At 31.6% G+C, this 15,564-nt stretch overlaps 1 protein-coding gene across 1 annotated transcript in view; it reads right to left on the reverse strand.

Annotated features, from left to right (window-relative positions):
- LOC147071446 (B-cell receptor CD22-like) overlaps window positions 1-15,564 on the reverse strand; it is a 939,709-nt gene that overhangs the window by 517,468 nt on the left and 406,677 nt on the right. The window contains exon 8 of the mRNA XM_085948586.1: window positions 12,310-12,460. Coding sequence (XP_085804712.1) covers window positions 12,310-12,460 — 151 coding nt within the window. The remainder of the gene's footprint in view (window positions 1-12,309; window positions 12,461-15,564) is intronic.

A 15,564-nucleotide genomic window follows, 5' to 3' on the forward strand; every position in this document is an offset into this window, starting at 1 on the left:
AGACGTGCTAATCCAGCCCTGGCTGTTTGATGTCCGCTAGCTATTTGCTTCGGAGACCAAAGGTTAAGTCTACGCTCCAACGTCTCACACAAAATACAGCATTCCGACCGCTACGTGAGGCTTTTACTCAGAGCCGCATGATTGAAAAAAACAGTATAGTCATATATTTTATTAAATTTAATATTTCGGCGTAATATTTTTAGTATATATTGAGTATATATTTTATTCATTAGACATTAGTCCATACTAATTGTATGTGGCATACTATCATATAAAAGCACTATGGTGATAAACAACTCATTATCTGTGTCAGCAGATTGATTAGCGATATCAAATACTATACCGTAATTACAAATTCTTTAATATGTATTTCCGTAGTGTCAAATTATAGTACAATAAGTAAATAGCTTACGGCAAAGGTTATTTCCGCGATATCTTTATTTTATACAATAGTCAGCTACTCGTATGTCCATTGGCGCAATGACAGTAAGTAGCTGACTCGATTAATATACTTAGTTATTTCCTTAATTATAATGGGTAGATATTAGTTTGATTGTATAAATAGCGAATAATAATTCATCAGAAATGTCACTAAAATCTAAGTACCTGGTCCGTTACTATCTCAGTGTATGTACTGTCAGTTTATTTATATTATTGTACTGATTGTACCCTTGTACTGAGAATAAACTCTCACTTCTCCATCATCACGAATAACCACGATTGTGTTTCATCTACAACACCATTGATCCTCACATTGACGACTCTTACAGCACTGATAAGCAATGAATTAAAGTGGTATAAAACTAAAAATAAAGTCGGTTCAAGATTCAAAATTTTGACGTTGTTGCTTTATCATATTAGGTATTTTGTGGAGAACATTTATCAAATTTAAATTCAAATTGATTTATTTTTACTTACAGTGAAATTTACAAATTATAAATTCAAGACATTCACAACATGACATGGGGATAAAACGACTAAATAATGAAATTGAAATTTATTTATTTATTTAGATATTTCGTAAATTTTACAAATTTAAGACGTCAGATGCAACATGACAGGAAAAAATAAGCAAACAAAATACTTAGTATTAAAAAACAAAGAAATAGATGCAACGTTAGAAAAACATTATAAAATACTAAATTTATTACAAACATTATAAAGTACACGGAAGTATGTTAAGTGAGTGGAGTAGATCCGATTTCAAGAATTTATAAAACAACGTTCACCGAAAGACATTGTAATGTAGGTGGAATATTAATACCTGAAGCGATTTGGTTGAACACAGATTTATTGCCCTCTCAATACAATTAGTATTACCACTGGACGGTTAGTTTCAGATCTTGGGAGGACATACAGCTGATGTTCCCGATTTCTAATATAGTTATAAGAGGCACGCAGGGAAAACTATCTAAGTACTAATAATAACAAAGTTCTCATTTAAACCACTTCCATTCTCTTATATCATCGTTATATCTTAAGTTGTAACTACTATCCAGTCGCAAATATCTGTTATCAAAGAATATAGGTACGAAAATGAATAATTAATAAATAATTTTTAATTATTACTTATCTATAAATCATGAAATAATATTATTCTCACATTTATCTTAAATTCAGTACTGAGAAATCTATTTGACCCAAGTAGTTGGCAATTTCCATAAATCTACATTCTTGTAAGCAACCAGGGCTATATATATACATATATTATGTATTATTAATAATGGCAAACCAATATCAAAGGATCCACTTGAAATGTCATCAAACGTTTCTTGGTACTACAATGCATGCATAATTAGTGACCTACGAGTATGGCCTGAATTACAATTATTGTATTTACTAAGTGCTTTGTCCGTGCAAGTATGTTATAATATTATACTAAGCGTATTATGTATATTATAGTACGTTTATTTGTGGTTTAGGGTTGGGTACAATTTATTGAGTTGTTTGATATTTTTATTTATTAATCAAGAAGTTTAATTCGGGGATTTTGTTTTTTATAAATTGGGTAAATATTGTGCCTATTGTGGTTGAGTAACAGAACGTTCACTAAAATTATAAAACTTGGGGTTAAAGGTTTAATTTTAAAAACTATTAGATTAAACATTTAAACTAAATTCAAAATTCATATATGTGAAAGTGGAGAATGTCATCGAGCAGACCATATGTCAAGAATGGAAAATACCTACTATCAAAAAGCTCATTTTTGATAAAGCAGTAGAAAATAAGAGGGTCGAAAAAGCTAGATTAAAGTGGCTGCACTAATAAACGAAAGACATATAGCATCAGCTCTGAGGAGGAACAAAGCGAGTCAATACATTTATTTAAGATTGATAACACCCATATTGCGTTGTAGTTCCAATACGATATATTATGTAATTTAAAAAATATGTGGTATGTAAATGGGTTTTTTATTAAATTGATAGTAATGATACACATATCTAAAGCCAAAGTCTTTTAATCCAAAGTAGTGTAAGGCGGATCTAATAATCAAACATTGTGGCCGAGAACGGTTTTTATTTAACAATAAATACAATTAAGTTTATTACGTTTACAATATTCAGTAGTCCGTATCCGTATACGTATTAGCCGAACTCCTCGTTTTGTAACATGGTATAATATCAGTGACCTGCCTTCCTGGAATTAGGTCAGCTCACTCTCGGCAAGTCAAATATTCGTTATTCAATTCAATTCAATTCATTTATTTTACTTATGGTGGACATTACAATTTATAAGTTTAAGACGTTCACAACATGACATTTAGATACAACGAAATATTATTAAAACAATATTAAGTACATACTAAAAGAGATGGATCAGTTATTTTACAGTATAAATTTGTAAATACAAAAAATTATATAGGTACAAGGAAGTACACCGGATGAGTTAAGCAGACCCTATTTTAAGAATTTATAAAATAACGTCCACCTATACTCATCCTCATGGAATATATCAACATCCGAAGCGATTTGGTTGAACAGAGTTATTGTCCTCCCAATTGGCATCACCAATGGCAGGTTAGTTCTGCTCCTCGGGAGAACAAAATCGTACAGAATAAAACATATTATTATTAGATGTTTTGTTATATTTGAACTGTCCAACGCTGTGTTTAGTTGGGTTTTAATAGGCACAAAAAGAAATTAGTCTATAAAATAATAATGTCTCTCACAAAAAACACCCTTCCTGCATGTTCTATTTGGTATTTTTAATAATATATATAAAATAATTAATGTAGGTACTTTTTTAGATTGTAAGACATCATGTTAATTTAAAAAAAAAATAGTAATGCTTTTGTATAAACAGATTTTTTACATACTGTGATTTATATACTTTTATACATTAGAAAAATATAATGGTTAAGAAATTCATTATATTATTAAAATAAAAATACAAAGAATGTTATTCAAACAATTGAATCTCTATTATCCAAAATAGAAGCGTAGCGTGTCTGCCAAACAATTTGCGGATATCCAATTGAATATTCAGCTAGATTTGCCCAATTAAATCTTTCATTGAATGAAATCGTGCACCATTACGCGACCACCAGCAGATAGGGCCTACCAACTTGTAAGTATATTTAACTTCATGTAATGCGGTATGGCAAAGTTCTCTTATACTCAATTAATATAACTTTCAATACTTCATACTATTTCGATAACCCATTGAAATAATGATTATTACAATTTCCGATATTTTAAAAATTCTAAATCACTTTGAATTAGCCACATTTTGCTTATTTAACACAATATTGAAACGTTAAAGCCTTCACGATATAACTGTGTAGATGTTTAATCATGCTTTGAGTGGTTCAAAATAATTATGGACTGAGTTCATCAAAATGGATCCTGATATATTCGGACCTAAAGTTAAAACTCCTTTTGTAAATTTCAGAAATGTTTTCACTGTATATACGAGGGTGGGTCAATAAGTCCTTAGAAAAGCCGACAGGTGGCGCGACTAGTACTGCAAGCGGTTTGTTTTCATGCAGCGGCACTACCGATTCAGTATGCTGCGAAGTTTCAATCAGATTGGTCGGGTTGTTGTGTGTTTCTCGTACATTTAAAAAAAAAATGCTTGTGGAAAATGGAAAAATGGAAAATGGAGAAAATTGAGTTTAGAGCTGTTATTAAACATTTTAATATAAAAGGGTTAACAGCAAAGGAAATAAAAAATGAGTTGGATTTAGTTCACGGCATATCTGCTCCTTCACTTGCAACTATTTATAACTGGTTAAATGAATTTAAACGTGGTCGTACATCAACAAAGGATGAACCACGCTCAGGACGTCCTGTAGAGGTGACTACACCAGAAATGATCAATAAAATCCACGATATGGTGTTAAGTGACCGAATATTAAAGTTGAGTGAGATAATTGAGGTTACAGGGATCTCAAAAGGTAGCGTCAAGATGGGTGCCGCGTTTGCTCACAGTCGACAATAAACGCAATAGGGTGGTGGCTTCTAAAGCCCTGTTGTCGCTCATGCAACGCAATCCAGATGAATTTTTTCGTCGCTTTGTGACTGTAGATGAAACATGGATACACCACTATACTCCCGAGACGAAAGAACAGTCAAAGCAGTGGATTGCGAAGGCAAACCATGTCCAAAGAAGGCGAAAACCGTAAAATCAGCTGGTAAGGTTATGGCTACTGTATTTTGGGATGCACGTGAAATTATTTTCGTTGACTATTTGGAAAAAGGAAAAACAATAACAGGGGATTATTATGCATCTTTATTGGACCAGCTAAAAAACAAAATTGAAGAAAAACGGCCTCATTTAAACAGGAAAAAAATCCTCTTTCATCAGGACAATGCCCGTGTTCACACATGTTTATGATCAATGGCTAAAATTGAAGAATTGAAGTTCGAATTGGTCGACCACCCACCGTATTCGCCAGATTTAGCCCCCAGTGACTTTTTCCTTTTCCCAAACTTAAAAAAATGGCTAAGTGGACAACGTTTTTTTTCAAATGAAGAAGTCATCGATCGGACAAATGCTTATTTTGAGGACCTTCCGAAAACTTACTTTTCTGACGGTTTAAAAAATATTGAGAAACGTCTAACCAAGTGTATTGAGCTCCAAGGAGATTATGTTGAGAAATAAAAAAAAATACAAAAATAAAAACTGTTTTAATGCTTTTTTCTAAGGAATTATTGACCCACCCTCGTACCTACCATATTTGATTGTACATGGATTAATTAAAATAAATAGTCGACACATAAAGTATATTCAGGCTTTATTAATATTAGAAAATTAATGTTAGTAAATACCTCTTTATACTGCTGAAAGAACTGTCAAAATGGACATGATTCACATTCAATTTGGCGTCTTATTAATACTAGTATTGCTATTATTGCGGTAAATTGTAGAGCTATGATTGTGATATTAACACACATTAAAGGAATCTGTTTTATCTAGCCACTGAAATAAAAAAAAATGAATTTTATAAAAATTGGACTTGATCCATAATTATTGTGAACCACCCATTTTTTGAACTCTTTACGATATGGTATGGTATGAAAAAATACCAATAAATTTCACGGATAGTTGAAGTTTTCAAGATGTGTTCATATAATATTATTATATGTGATAGAGTGACAAAATAAAAATTGACGTCCTTAAATGGATCAAACAAGACTGTAGACTTCTGCAGATTCTAAAATAGATATTCGGGAAGCTAGACGCTATACAAAACTTGGTCGATCTTGTTAAGTCTAATTTAAAAACCAGCGTCAAAAATTGGAGGAAATCGACTTTGGAGTGACTCAGATTGAGGTGGATGATGGAGGAAGGAGACACACACATATAGTTTTTTTATAGCATGGGAAGAAAGTAAAATCGTTTTTGTACTAGATGCAGTAAATGAGCCTACTTGCTACTGGAAGCAGCTTTAAATTGGCTTAAATTTAGCGTGGTCACGATTCTCTACGATGAGTGAATAACTAAAGAAAAAAATTAATAATTTTTATTTTTATTCTATAATATAAAAAGGTAGTTCCGACACTCCAAAAGCATGATTATCATTTATCTCCCAAGAATACTTCATGTTAACCTAATATCAAAATAGAAGATAAAAAGTCATGGTCAAGTCAATTTATTTTACACACCATAGCTAATTTACTTTTTGCGATTATTCGAAACCGAATGCCAAAATTCCTAACGGTTATAGAAAGCAATAGACTTAAAAAATCGATTCATTACCACTAAAAATTTTTTTTTAGACATTACCTATTATTATGATACGCTAGATTTCAAGTATACGTACTATAAAAAAGGATGAATAAAATCCTGCTACCATAGTCATATTATAAATTTAATGAACAAGAAAATTAACAGAAATACGTAAATAAAAAATATTTACTGGTTGAGCCAAATATGGTGACCGTCATCCCTTATTTCCCAACCTACTTCACATCCTTATTTATTATTGTCATAAGACCAGATGACAAGCAATTACGGGTCATCAGGTGACCGTAATTGAATAACATTCAGTTAGCACAAGTGATATCCAGAAAGTGGACGATGGGCAAGTTTGTTATAGCTTTACCGTCGCTAACTACAGCGTGACTGTATCTGTCATATCAACGTATCTGTTCGACCATCGTTGTACTAAATCTGTTACGGTTTGAGTGAACGTTGCGTCTATGTCCAAAGTGTCCATCGTGCGTGCACACAGAACCGGCCCCAATGCACGCCAGCCCTCTCGACATAAAGGTCAGTGTCTGGAATCCTAGGTAACCCCCCTCCTAGATCCTTAATCCACCAACCAGCTTCAGCTTAAAATTACAGTCTACTTACTGCCTCATAATCAGATAATTATATTGTTTTTTTTTTGTGAATACTTACAAGAATTTATTAATTATTACGCGAATTAAAAATCTTCTTAATGATTCAGTGTATTTATATTTATAAGATTCTGGTAACTTAGCACTTTATAAATTCCATTGAGGTCTAAATCAGCTTAAAAAGCTCAAAATGAAAAACGTACTTTGCGATTAACCAACTCACTTTAACTTGCAAACCCTGTAAAATTTAAAGCCTTTTTTTCAGTAAAATAAAATCGAATAAATTTATCTATGTTTTTGTTTCCTTCCTCCCGCCGCCATTCCGCAAACTTTCTGAGAGATTTCCAATGAATATATTTGCCACGGTAGAACTTTGCCAAATCGGAATGTCTTAAAAAGCAATAGTTTTACAGACCAATATTTCACGTGGAAGAATATTCGTTTTCAAAAAAAATCACATTACAATATTATAATATTACCAAAAGCTTATATTATGCTTATGTGACTGTTACTGTTTTATACGGGATGAAAAAAGTTTTTGGAACGCGTGTCGAATAAATTTGCAAAAAAAAACTGTAATACCTACTACAGTGTTTTGTAAGATAACTCCTTTTCTCGAGCAGCATTTAATCTCGAATCCTATGAGGTGGTTGCTGTAGAAGATAAGAGTATGATATTTAATTGGCTCCAAATATCACCGGATTAAAGACGTCAAAATATACCAATATTTTTTCTTTTAATATGACGTCACTAGTCAGGATCTTTTATTCGACGATCAGACAACCGTTTTCAGATTTAATATTCTGATCCATAAGTCCAAAATTACGTGTTTTAAGTTAATTACTACGTTTAATTGTCTATTTTTCATAGTATATCTACCGAAAATTTCATATCTCTAAGTCATCAAATTCAAGTCAAAAATTCATTCTATATCTAAAACTTTTCCAAAACACAGTACAAAAATGCGAAAGGTAAAAACTTCACATCTGATTTCCTCTGTTTGACGTTTTTTGGATTGTGGCAGTTTAGTTGAGGGGGTGCGATATGAGGACTGGCCTTATTAAGTTTTTGTGTTTTTCATTGAACTAAAAATACAATTTGCAGATGGTGATGATTAGTTTTTAGTTTAGTTCATAATAGTTTAGGTATGCTATGGGTGATCCGACAAAATAATGCACACTTTTACAGTCATATTTATTTGTTTGTGATGAATTGAATGAGTTATTGCAAGACAATGATATGCCACAGAAACATAGTTTGGAGATTATGAGCAATTTAATATTCTTATTCGTTCACTATTGTAACAGGAAAAATTACTATCATTAAAATTTTCGATATATCTCACATATAATTCGTGGGTCGGGATGTGAAGTCAGATAAGTCACAAAATGTCATTTTGAGATATAGCAAAAACAAAGTTGAAAAAATTCCCCACATTCCCCTAATTATAGTTATGTTTTTTTATGGGTAACAAATCAAAGTACATGTAATTGGCTTTTAATTATATGTCCTAGAAGTATTCTAACTATTTTGTTTCATTAAAACTTAATTGGTTTAAAAAAAAGGGAATTGACTTAACTGGATTTGCACAAAAAATGATTGACTTACCTTACTACGCATAAAGTAATATTGTTATTTTTTCATGTAAATCCGACTAATATTAGCAATAAAACACACGTTTTATACATAAATCTTATTGGTTTATTGAACAAAATATTATGTAAATTTAAGAGTTGCATTTTTATAACTTTTTTTACTTTAATGTTATTTAAGTAATGAAAAGGCACACAAACCTGAATATTATAAAGTTTAATCGTTATCATTAAACTTCAGTATGAATTTCTTCAATGGTATCAGGTTAAATATCACTGACTATCTCAGATGTCTCAAGTGACTCATAAAATTCTCTATAGAACGGTGAAATGTATGGAAGTAAGTCTATCAAATCTTTCGTCTTGTCTCGTCCTATATATGAAATTTGTTAAAATGCAGTCGTTTCGTCGAGAGTTCTTTTAAATTTCACTATTCCCGGTTCGTGTTTGTTGAATTGAAGCCACTTAACATCTCTCCAAACAAACTTATTCCCATCTGTGTCTATTTTTCTGGTGGCAATGGTCCTTTTAATCGATCAGAGTAGTTAAAAATTTGTAATTGCACGAGTCATTTCAGTGACTTTAAAAGGATTTTTCTTTGCAGCCTCACACATTGTTTGGCCCAATCATGAGGATGTTCGATCGTTCCACCAAATGTTTTTTTTTTCTTCTCAATTATGCGATGGTCACTATCGCACTCCATATGTGTGTGGCCAGGGACTAAAAAGTGTGATCAATTTTGTTAACAGTCTCAGAATGTTTTACTGCTATTATGCACATTACAGCTACGTGGCTATTTTTGTTTTGACCCGCACATCTATCAGAATACATGATCACATGCTTAATATTAACATGTATTCCCTTGGTTAAGTATTTGAACAGGCATGAAGTGATATCGTTAGCTTCTCTATTAGCAAGAGTCTCATGGCATACATAGCAATATCCCTGGTTATTATCACAATCATGCACTGTCAAATGCCGTTTGTAAAAGGCCAGGAAACTTTGATTGCATGTCAAATGTTACAATTTGGCAAGAAGAATCTTGCAAGTACTTTTTATCACAACTTTTAGCTGAATATGCAAAGTCAGCTTCGTTATGATGCTCTTTCAATTCCCCACGATTTTTATTTTCGCATTTTTAGCAAGTAGGCATCCTTATTTGGCCGTTTGAATGTTAAGTTCATGCCAGGGAATATTTCTGCGTATAAACGAATATTGATGGGATTAGAGCTAATACTCTTCAAATATTGAGAATACATCACAGTTATTGTCATATGTGGCGGTAAGTATTTTCTGACAGTTCCTTCTAGAGTAATGACTCTCATAATGATGGAATTGAGAGTATAATATGTGTCTTAGCTATTTGCCTATATTGTTCGCTATCTTTCAGAGATATTTTTCCTGTTGCATCTTCTTGAATAAGTATACCGGAAGTAGTCGCACTTTTTTTTCCAAAACAAAAAATTGTGACTTTCACTTAATGTTTTTAGTGAACAACCTTTACAAATTGGTTTCCGTAACAGTTTAACAGTCAAGTAATATTGAACTGTTGGCGAAAATGTTGTTTTCCTGGTTCGCTTTGTCTGATACGACTTTTTTTCGTATTCATAACATCCATTTTAGGTACTTGTTGTGTAACTTTTTCCAGTATTTCGTGCAACTTTTTTATCATTTCTGAAGGCTTTATATCATCCCTTAAGTTACATTTTTGGTGATTATTACTTCTCAATCGAGAACGAGGGTAACAGGTTAAAACATCGTTGTGATGTGTAATCGTGGAAGCACTATTTGAGCATGAAGGCCGTGGTTCTTCAATGTTGGTAAATTAGACTGTAATAATTCTTGAATATTAAAATCAGGATCTTTTATGCTATCAATGAATCGTCAACATACAAGTTATTGGAGTATGTGGTTGAACCTAGAAGCAAGATTGTTTATTTGGATATTGTGTACGTGTTTTTAGATTTAAATAAATCAAATTCGATAATTTGGTATATTTTTTATTATTTACAAATAATACACATACTTATTTATATAAGTCATAATTTATTATAATATGACTATTTTACTTAGGTTCTGTTGTTATTTTTTTTCAAAATTTCTCAAAATATCTTAAAAAATACGTTAGATTCACCAAAATCAACACTGAGTAGGTATGAAGTTTGAAGGTAAGCCAACTATGAGTGGTAAGGTAAGTCACACATAGTGTTGACACACCCCGTAAAATAAAAAATATGTTTTGACTGAAACTGCATCTCGCCAATGGTACGACGTACGGCTTACCTGACTACACACAACGAAAGATTTTTTTTTTTTTAGTATAGTGGCATTCATATCTCATTTTTGCTGTTTTGTGACTTACCTGACTACACATCCCGACCCACGAATTGTTCTGTTTGGAGCGGAAGGCGTGGATGACTGACCGATATCAATTTTGACTGGCATGTCATATCATATTATTGTTATAACCATTTTTTTTTTAGTAAAATTTGAAATTGTAAGAACTACACATTGATCATAATGATTGAGACATCAGTGTATTTAAAAAAAAAGTGTCTTAAGTAAAACGTGAGTGTATGCCCTGGGAATTTGTTTTATTCAAAATCAACAAATACATAATTATGTGGCATATCATAATCTTGCGATAACCCTTTCAATTAAGAATACATAATTACAGATGAGGTTGGTTAGTTTTTTTAAAATTCATTAAGCCTTGCCTAATACCAAAACATAATGGATAAAAAGTATTCTTTCTATCTTTAAAATATCTTAAATTATGTATGGTTTTTATCAATACATATTCATAGATAAATGAATATCTTTTTACTATTATTTACTATAGCTTGGATTGGGCAGGATTAAAAATATTATTGTCTTCGTTCAATGAATATAAATACGTTTGATTGACAAAGTTAAGTATGCACTACTTATGTCGAATCTTAACAGCCCACCTGCACCCTTCGCCACTTGTAAATACTTATTTTATTAATAGTATGCCGAAAAACAAAAGTTACCTCATGCCAACGGTTAAAATATTAATATAAAAAGAAAATATAAATAAACATTTTTGTTATTGAGAGAGGAGTAAACATTATATTATAACAATAATATAATATTTTTTACTTTTGATATCAGTGGGTCGTAACATTTTAACAAGGTAGAGTCAATTTCTGTCGATAATAATGGCCTATTTAAAAAGTTTGTTTCACTTTCGGGAAGACATTCGTTAATATTATACAAGTCGCGAATACAAAACGTTTATTCAAGACAACGTTCATCGAAAAACTCAAGCAAGCGAAGCCTTATTTTTAAAACAATAGTATTTTATTAATTAAAAAGTTTTTTATTCGTAAATTATTAATACTTCGCTTAATATTTTATTAAATCTATCTAAAATAAGAATACAATTGAAATATCTCTCTGTAATTTCAAATGACAGTTATCGGTAATTTTAAAATACTTGAGGTTACAGTCAAAATTGGTATGTCTCAAAATCTTGTTATGGACTAATTGCAATTTGACATGCCTTCCAAAATCAGGAATAATGATTATTTCTTTGTACTACCTAATATTTGCAATATTTTTTTCTGCCCTGCAGAAAATTGCATTAATGTTACATATCAAAATGTATTTCTGTATAAATGACTATTGTTATAAAAAAAATGATACTGCAATATGTAATTATCCATCATTATAATGTGCCTTTTTACATTTTGTTTCCGAAGTATTGCAGATCATTTTGTAAGTTCAGCTTTAATTAGGTAACAGTAATAATTAAAAGGTTATTGCTATATAATAGTTGTATTCCATAAGTGGGACTTTCAAATTAAAAAATATAGGCAACTTTGTAATATAAAGTAAAAAAAGAAAATAGTGTCAATATTATTAATAATTTGAGTACATAATAATAAAATGAATAATTGTGCACTTACAGACAACGTTCAACTTGAAGGAGTCATCAAGAGGAGTAGATGGAATTCGAGGATTATCAGCTTGGCATCTAAGCTTGGTGCCATCATCTTCAGGAGCTGGCGAAAATGACAATGAGCTGACGACTACCGTCTCGTTGGCTGCTTCAGTTATCTAGAACAAGGAAAATATAATTATGATTTAATTGATCAATAATAATAAAACTGCGTAGTTTTATTATTCAGACTAATACCAGTACGGTTTTGTAGAATAAAATAAGACAGGATTTTATTGATTTAATTATAAAGCCTACATTTAAAAGATAGTGTATTGTACTAATTAGTAGGTATATCAAATAACTGAAGTATTTTCGATACATTGTTGTTTAATTTTGGAATATTTCTCATCGTCCCAATATTAACTAAAATCCTTGCCCTCTTTTATCGCAAGCATCTTCCACCACTTTATAACCTTAATAATGTTGTATCTTTTTCTATACAGTATAACTAGCGCAGTTTTAGTTTTTGACCCTCTCTTTTCCTTCTAGTCCATTAAACAGGCACCTTATCTTTTATCTTAAAGATATACCAAGCTTGTCCAACAGAGTTTTACTAATTTTACCATATATTAGTCAACTATATGATCATTGAATAGTACGTATAGTTCACGACATTGCCGTCCTCACTACGTACTATCTTAATCGCATACGATTCCAAAGAAGACACGTCTCAAAATCTTAATTTTCCTTTTTTAATTTAATAACTTACCCTCGTCTCTTTTGGATGTCCTAAAATTCTAGCCCGTAAGTGAATATGATCTTATTTATAGCTTTTTTAAAGCTTAATTTTAAGAACTTTTATTATACGCCTATTTTTTGCGATAGTAATAAAATAATCGATATTATACTTTATGTTTATTCAATAAAAAATGTAAAATCGTTAGTCGAGTCCTTCACTTGACGTAGTCAACCGTCATTCCACTCGAATCAAGTCTCTCAGTTAATTAATATAATCATCTCTTGATCACATCGATATTACTAGTACATCCGTCATCATTATTAAAGAATAATTGTAATCTTGTACCGATCAATAAACTCTTTTCTCCAAACCTAAAAGCCACTATTACTTTTTATCTCCTTCACCCTCACCTACCCCAAAAGTGTATTTTTATTTAACTAACAAACAAAATGACTGTTGTTGTTTTTAAAAGAATACTCATTAACCGTAAAAAATCATTTACTGGTATAAGAATCAGTAAGCCCGACACTTGATAACAAAAACAGTAAAATTATTTCAGCTGAAAAAACAGATTTAAATTTGTCTCTACGGATACGTAAAATTAAAACTGGAAACGCGTCGACCGAAAACAGTCGGCTTTAACGGTGCCATAAGGTTTAAAATGGCATTCGGCTCCGGCATGCGCAATCTAAAATTCAATCAACCGAGGCTCACATTAATTATCTGCTGTAATTTTAAACGCATCGCAGCTGACGAAAAACCGCGGTAATTGTTTCGAATGCGCTTGGAATTTAATTAGATGCTGGGTTTTGCAGGCAGGCCCATAATGTGGGTGAAACGTTTTATATAATAAAAATAATGAGATACGCGAAAGAATGGCGTTGAAGCTATGTTCATTAAGGTAGAGTGTAGCAGTTATAAGTGACATCTATTCACGGAATTACGATGATTTACAACGTAATATGAAGTAGTTATAATATAAATTACTTTATAAAACAATAAGATAATCTACTATTGTTTTTATTTAGTGACACTTATTGAACAAACATAATTTGAAAATACCTCAGAGAAATTTATATAACTAGGTACTAAAAAATATATTTTCGCCAAAATTATGATGTCCAGCGTAACACGAATCCTCCTTCAATGGACTCGCGTCATTGGGCTCTGACAACTTTTTTTTCATTTCTTCGTGGGTTGATATACAATCCGTATATACTGGCAAACATTAATTTCCATGTTATCAACAATATCACTCGTAACTCTACGGTCTTCACGATACCCCGTCACAAGACGGATGTGATGTTTCATGATGATGTGTATCGTGCAATTAACTTATTTGATTTAACTTAAAGATTGATTTATTTTTTATTAACTATATCATGTTTGTGGACGTGTTAAATTCACAGCTTACCAGTTAATTACCACAATTCGGTCAGTGCTATGGATATGCCTGGCGTGTAGTAATTAGCATGATAATTAAATGTAATGTGGTAATTAACTGGTCAGCAGTGAAAGTATATGTATCTAATGGCCACACGCTAGTCGTGTTTTGAGCACAAGAGTTAAATAGGCTTAAATTATAATTGTATTTCTCATTTTACTTTAATATCCACATAAGCATAATACACTTTCGTATTATATTGGTTGTTATTTGTAATTAAGTTATTTTTATAATTTGCATTTATTATGTATTATGGCGCATTGGCCAATCGCTGTAATGCCATAATCTCTCCGATCATATCCGATCCTAATAGGATCATATGGACCTCCACAGAGTAGAGGTTTGTATTAAAAGATTTTGTTTTTTACGAGAAATGGATGTCAGCCACTTGCTCAACCTATTAGGTCCATACCCTGACTCACACACAAATTGAAAAACAATATGTGTATAATTGCCAGACCCAGGATTCGAACCTGGGACCCATGGCTTGATAGTCCAACGCTTAAGCCGCGCGGCCACCATGGGTATCATGCCATAATACTATTTTCTAAATAAATAAATAAATAAAATAAGCTTTGTTATTAATTAGTAATATCTATCGACATAAAATAAAACTTTTCTTTACCATGTCCGATCTAAATAAGATCAATATTAAATATTGATCTTATTTAGATCGCAGAGTGGAGGTTTATTTACAGATTTTTGTTACGAGAAATGGATGTCAGCCACTTGCTCAACCTATTAGGTCCATACTCTGACTCTTACACAAATTGAAAAATAATATGTGTATTTGCCAGACCCAGAATTCGAACATGTGACTTACGATGCTATATTAGGCCGACGCTTAAGCCGCGAGGGCATCGTGGATGCACCGGATATCTATCAATTATATATATTTACTGGATAATGCTATCGATTTTGAAAGTAATAACATTTTATTTATATGAAATATTGTTGATTATATTATTATGAATAGCCGAAATATAAAGATGACGAAGGGATATTAACTGAAATATTTGCAGTTTAATGGACTGGGTGATCTTAGGTGACATTACAGTAACGGGAGTGTTAAATATAGGGAACTCAGAAATAATGGG

The sequence above is a fragment of the Rhyacophila brunnea genome, unplaced genomic scaffold (assembly GCF_057557595.1).
Source record: "Rhyacophila brunnea isolate RB1 unplaced genomic scaffold, BYU_Rbru_1.0 scaffold_20, whole genome shotgun sequence".
NCBI classification, from domain to species: domain Eukaryota; kingdom Metazoa; phylum Arthropoda; class Insecta; order Trichoptera; family Rhyacophilidae; genus Rhyacophila; species Rhyacophila brunnea.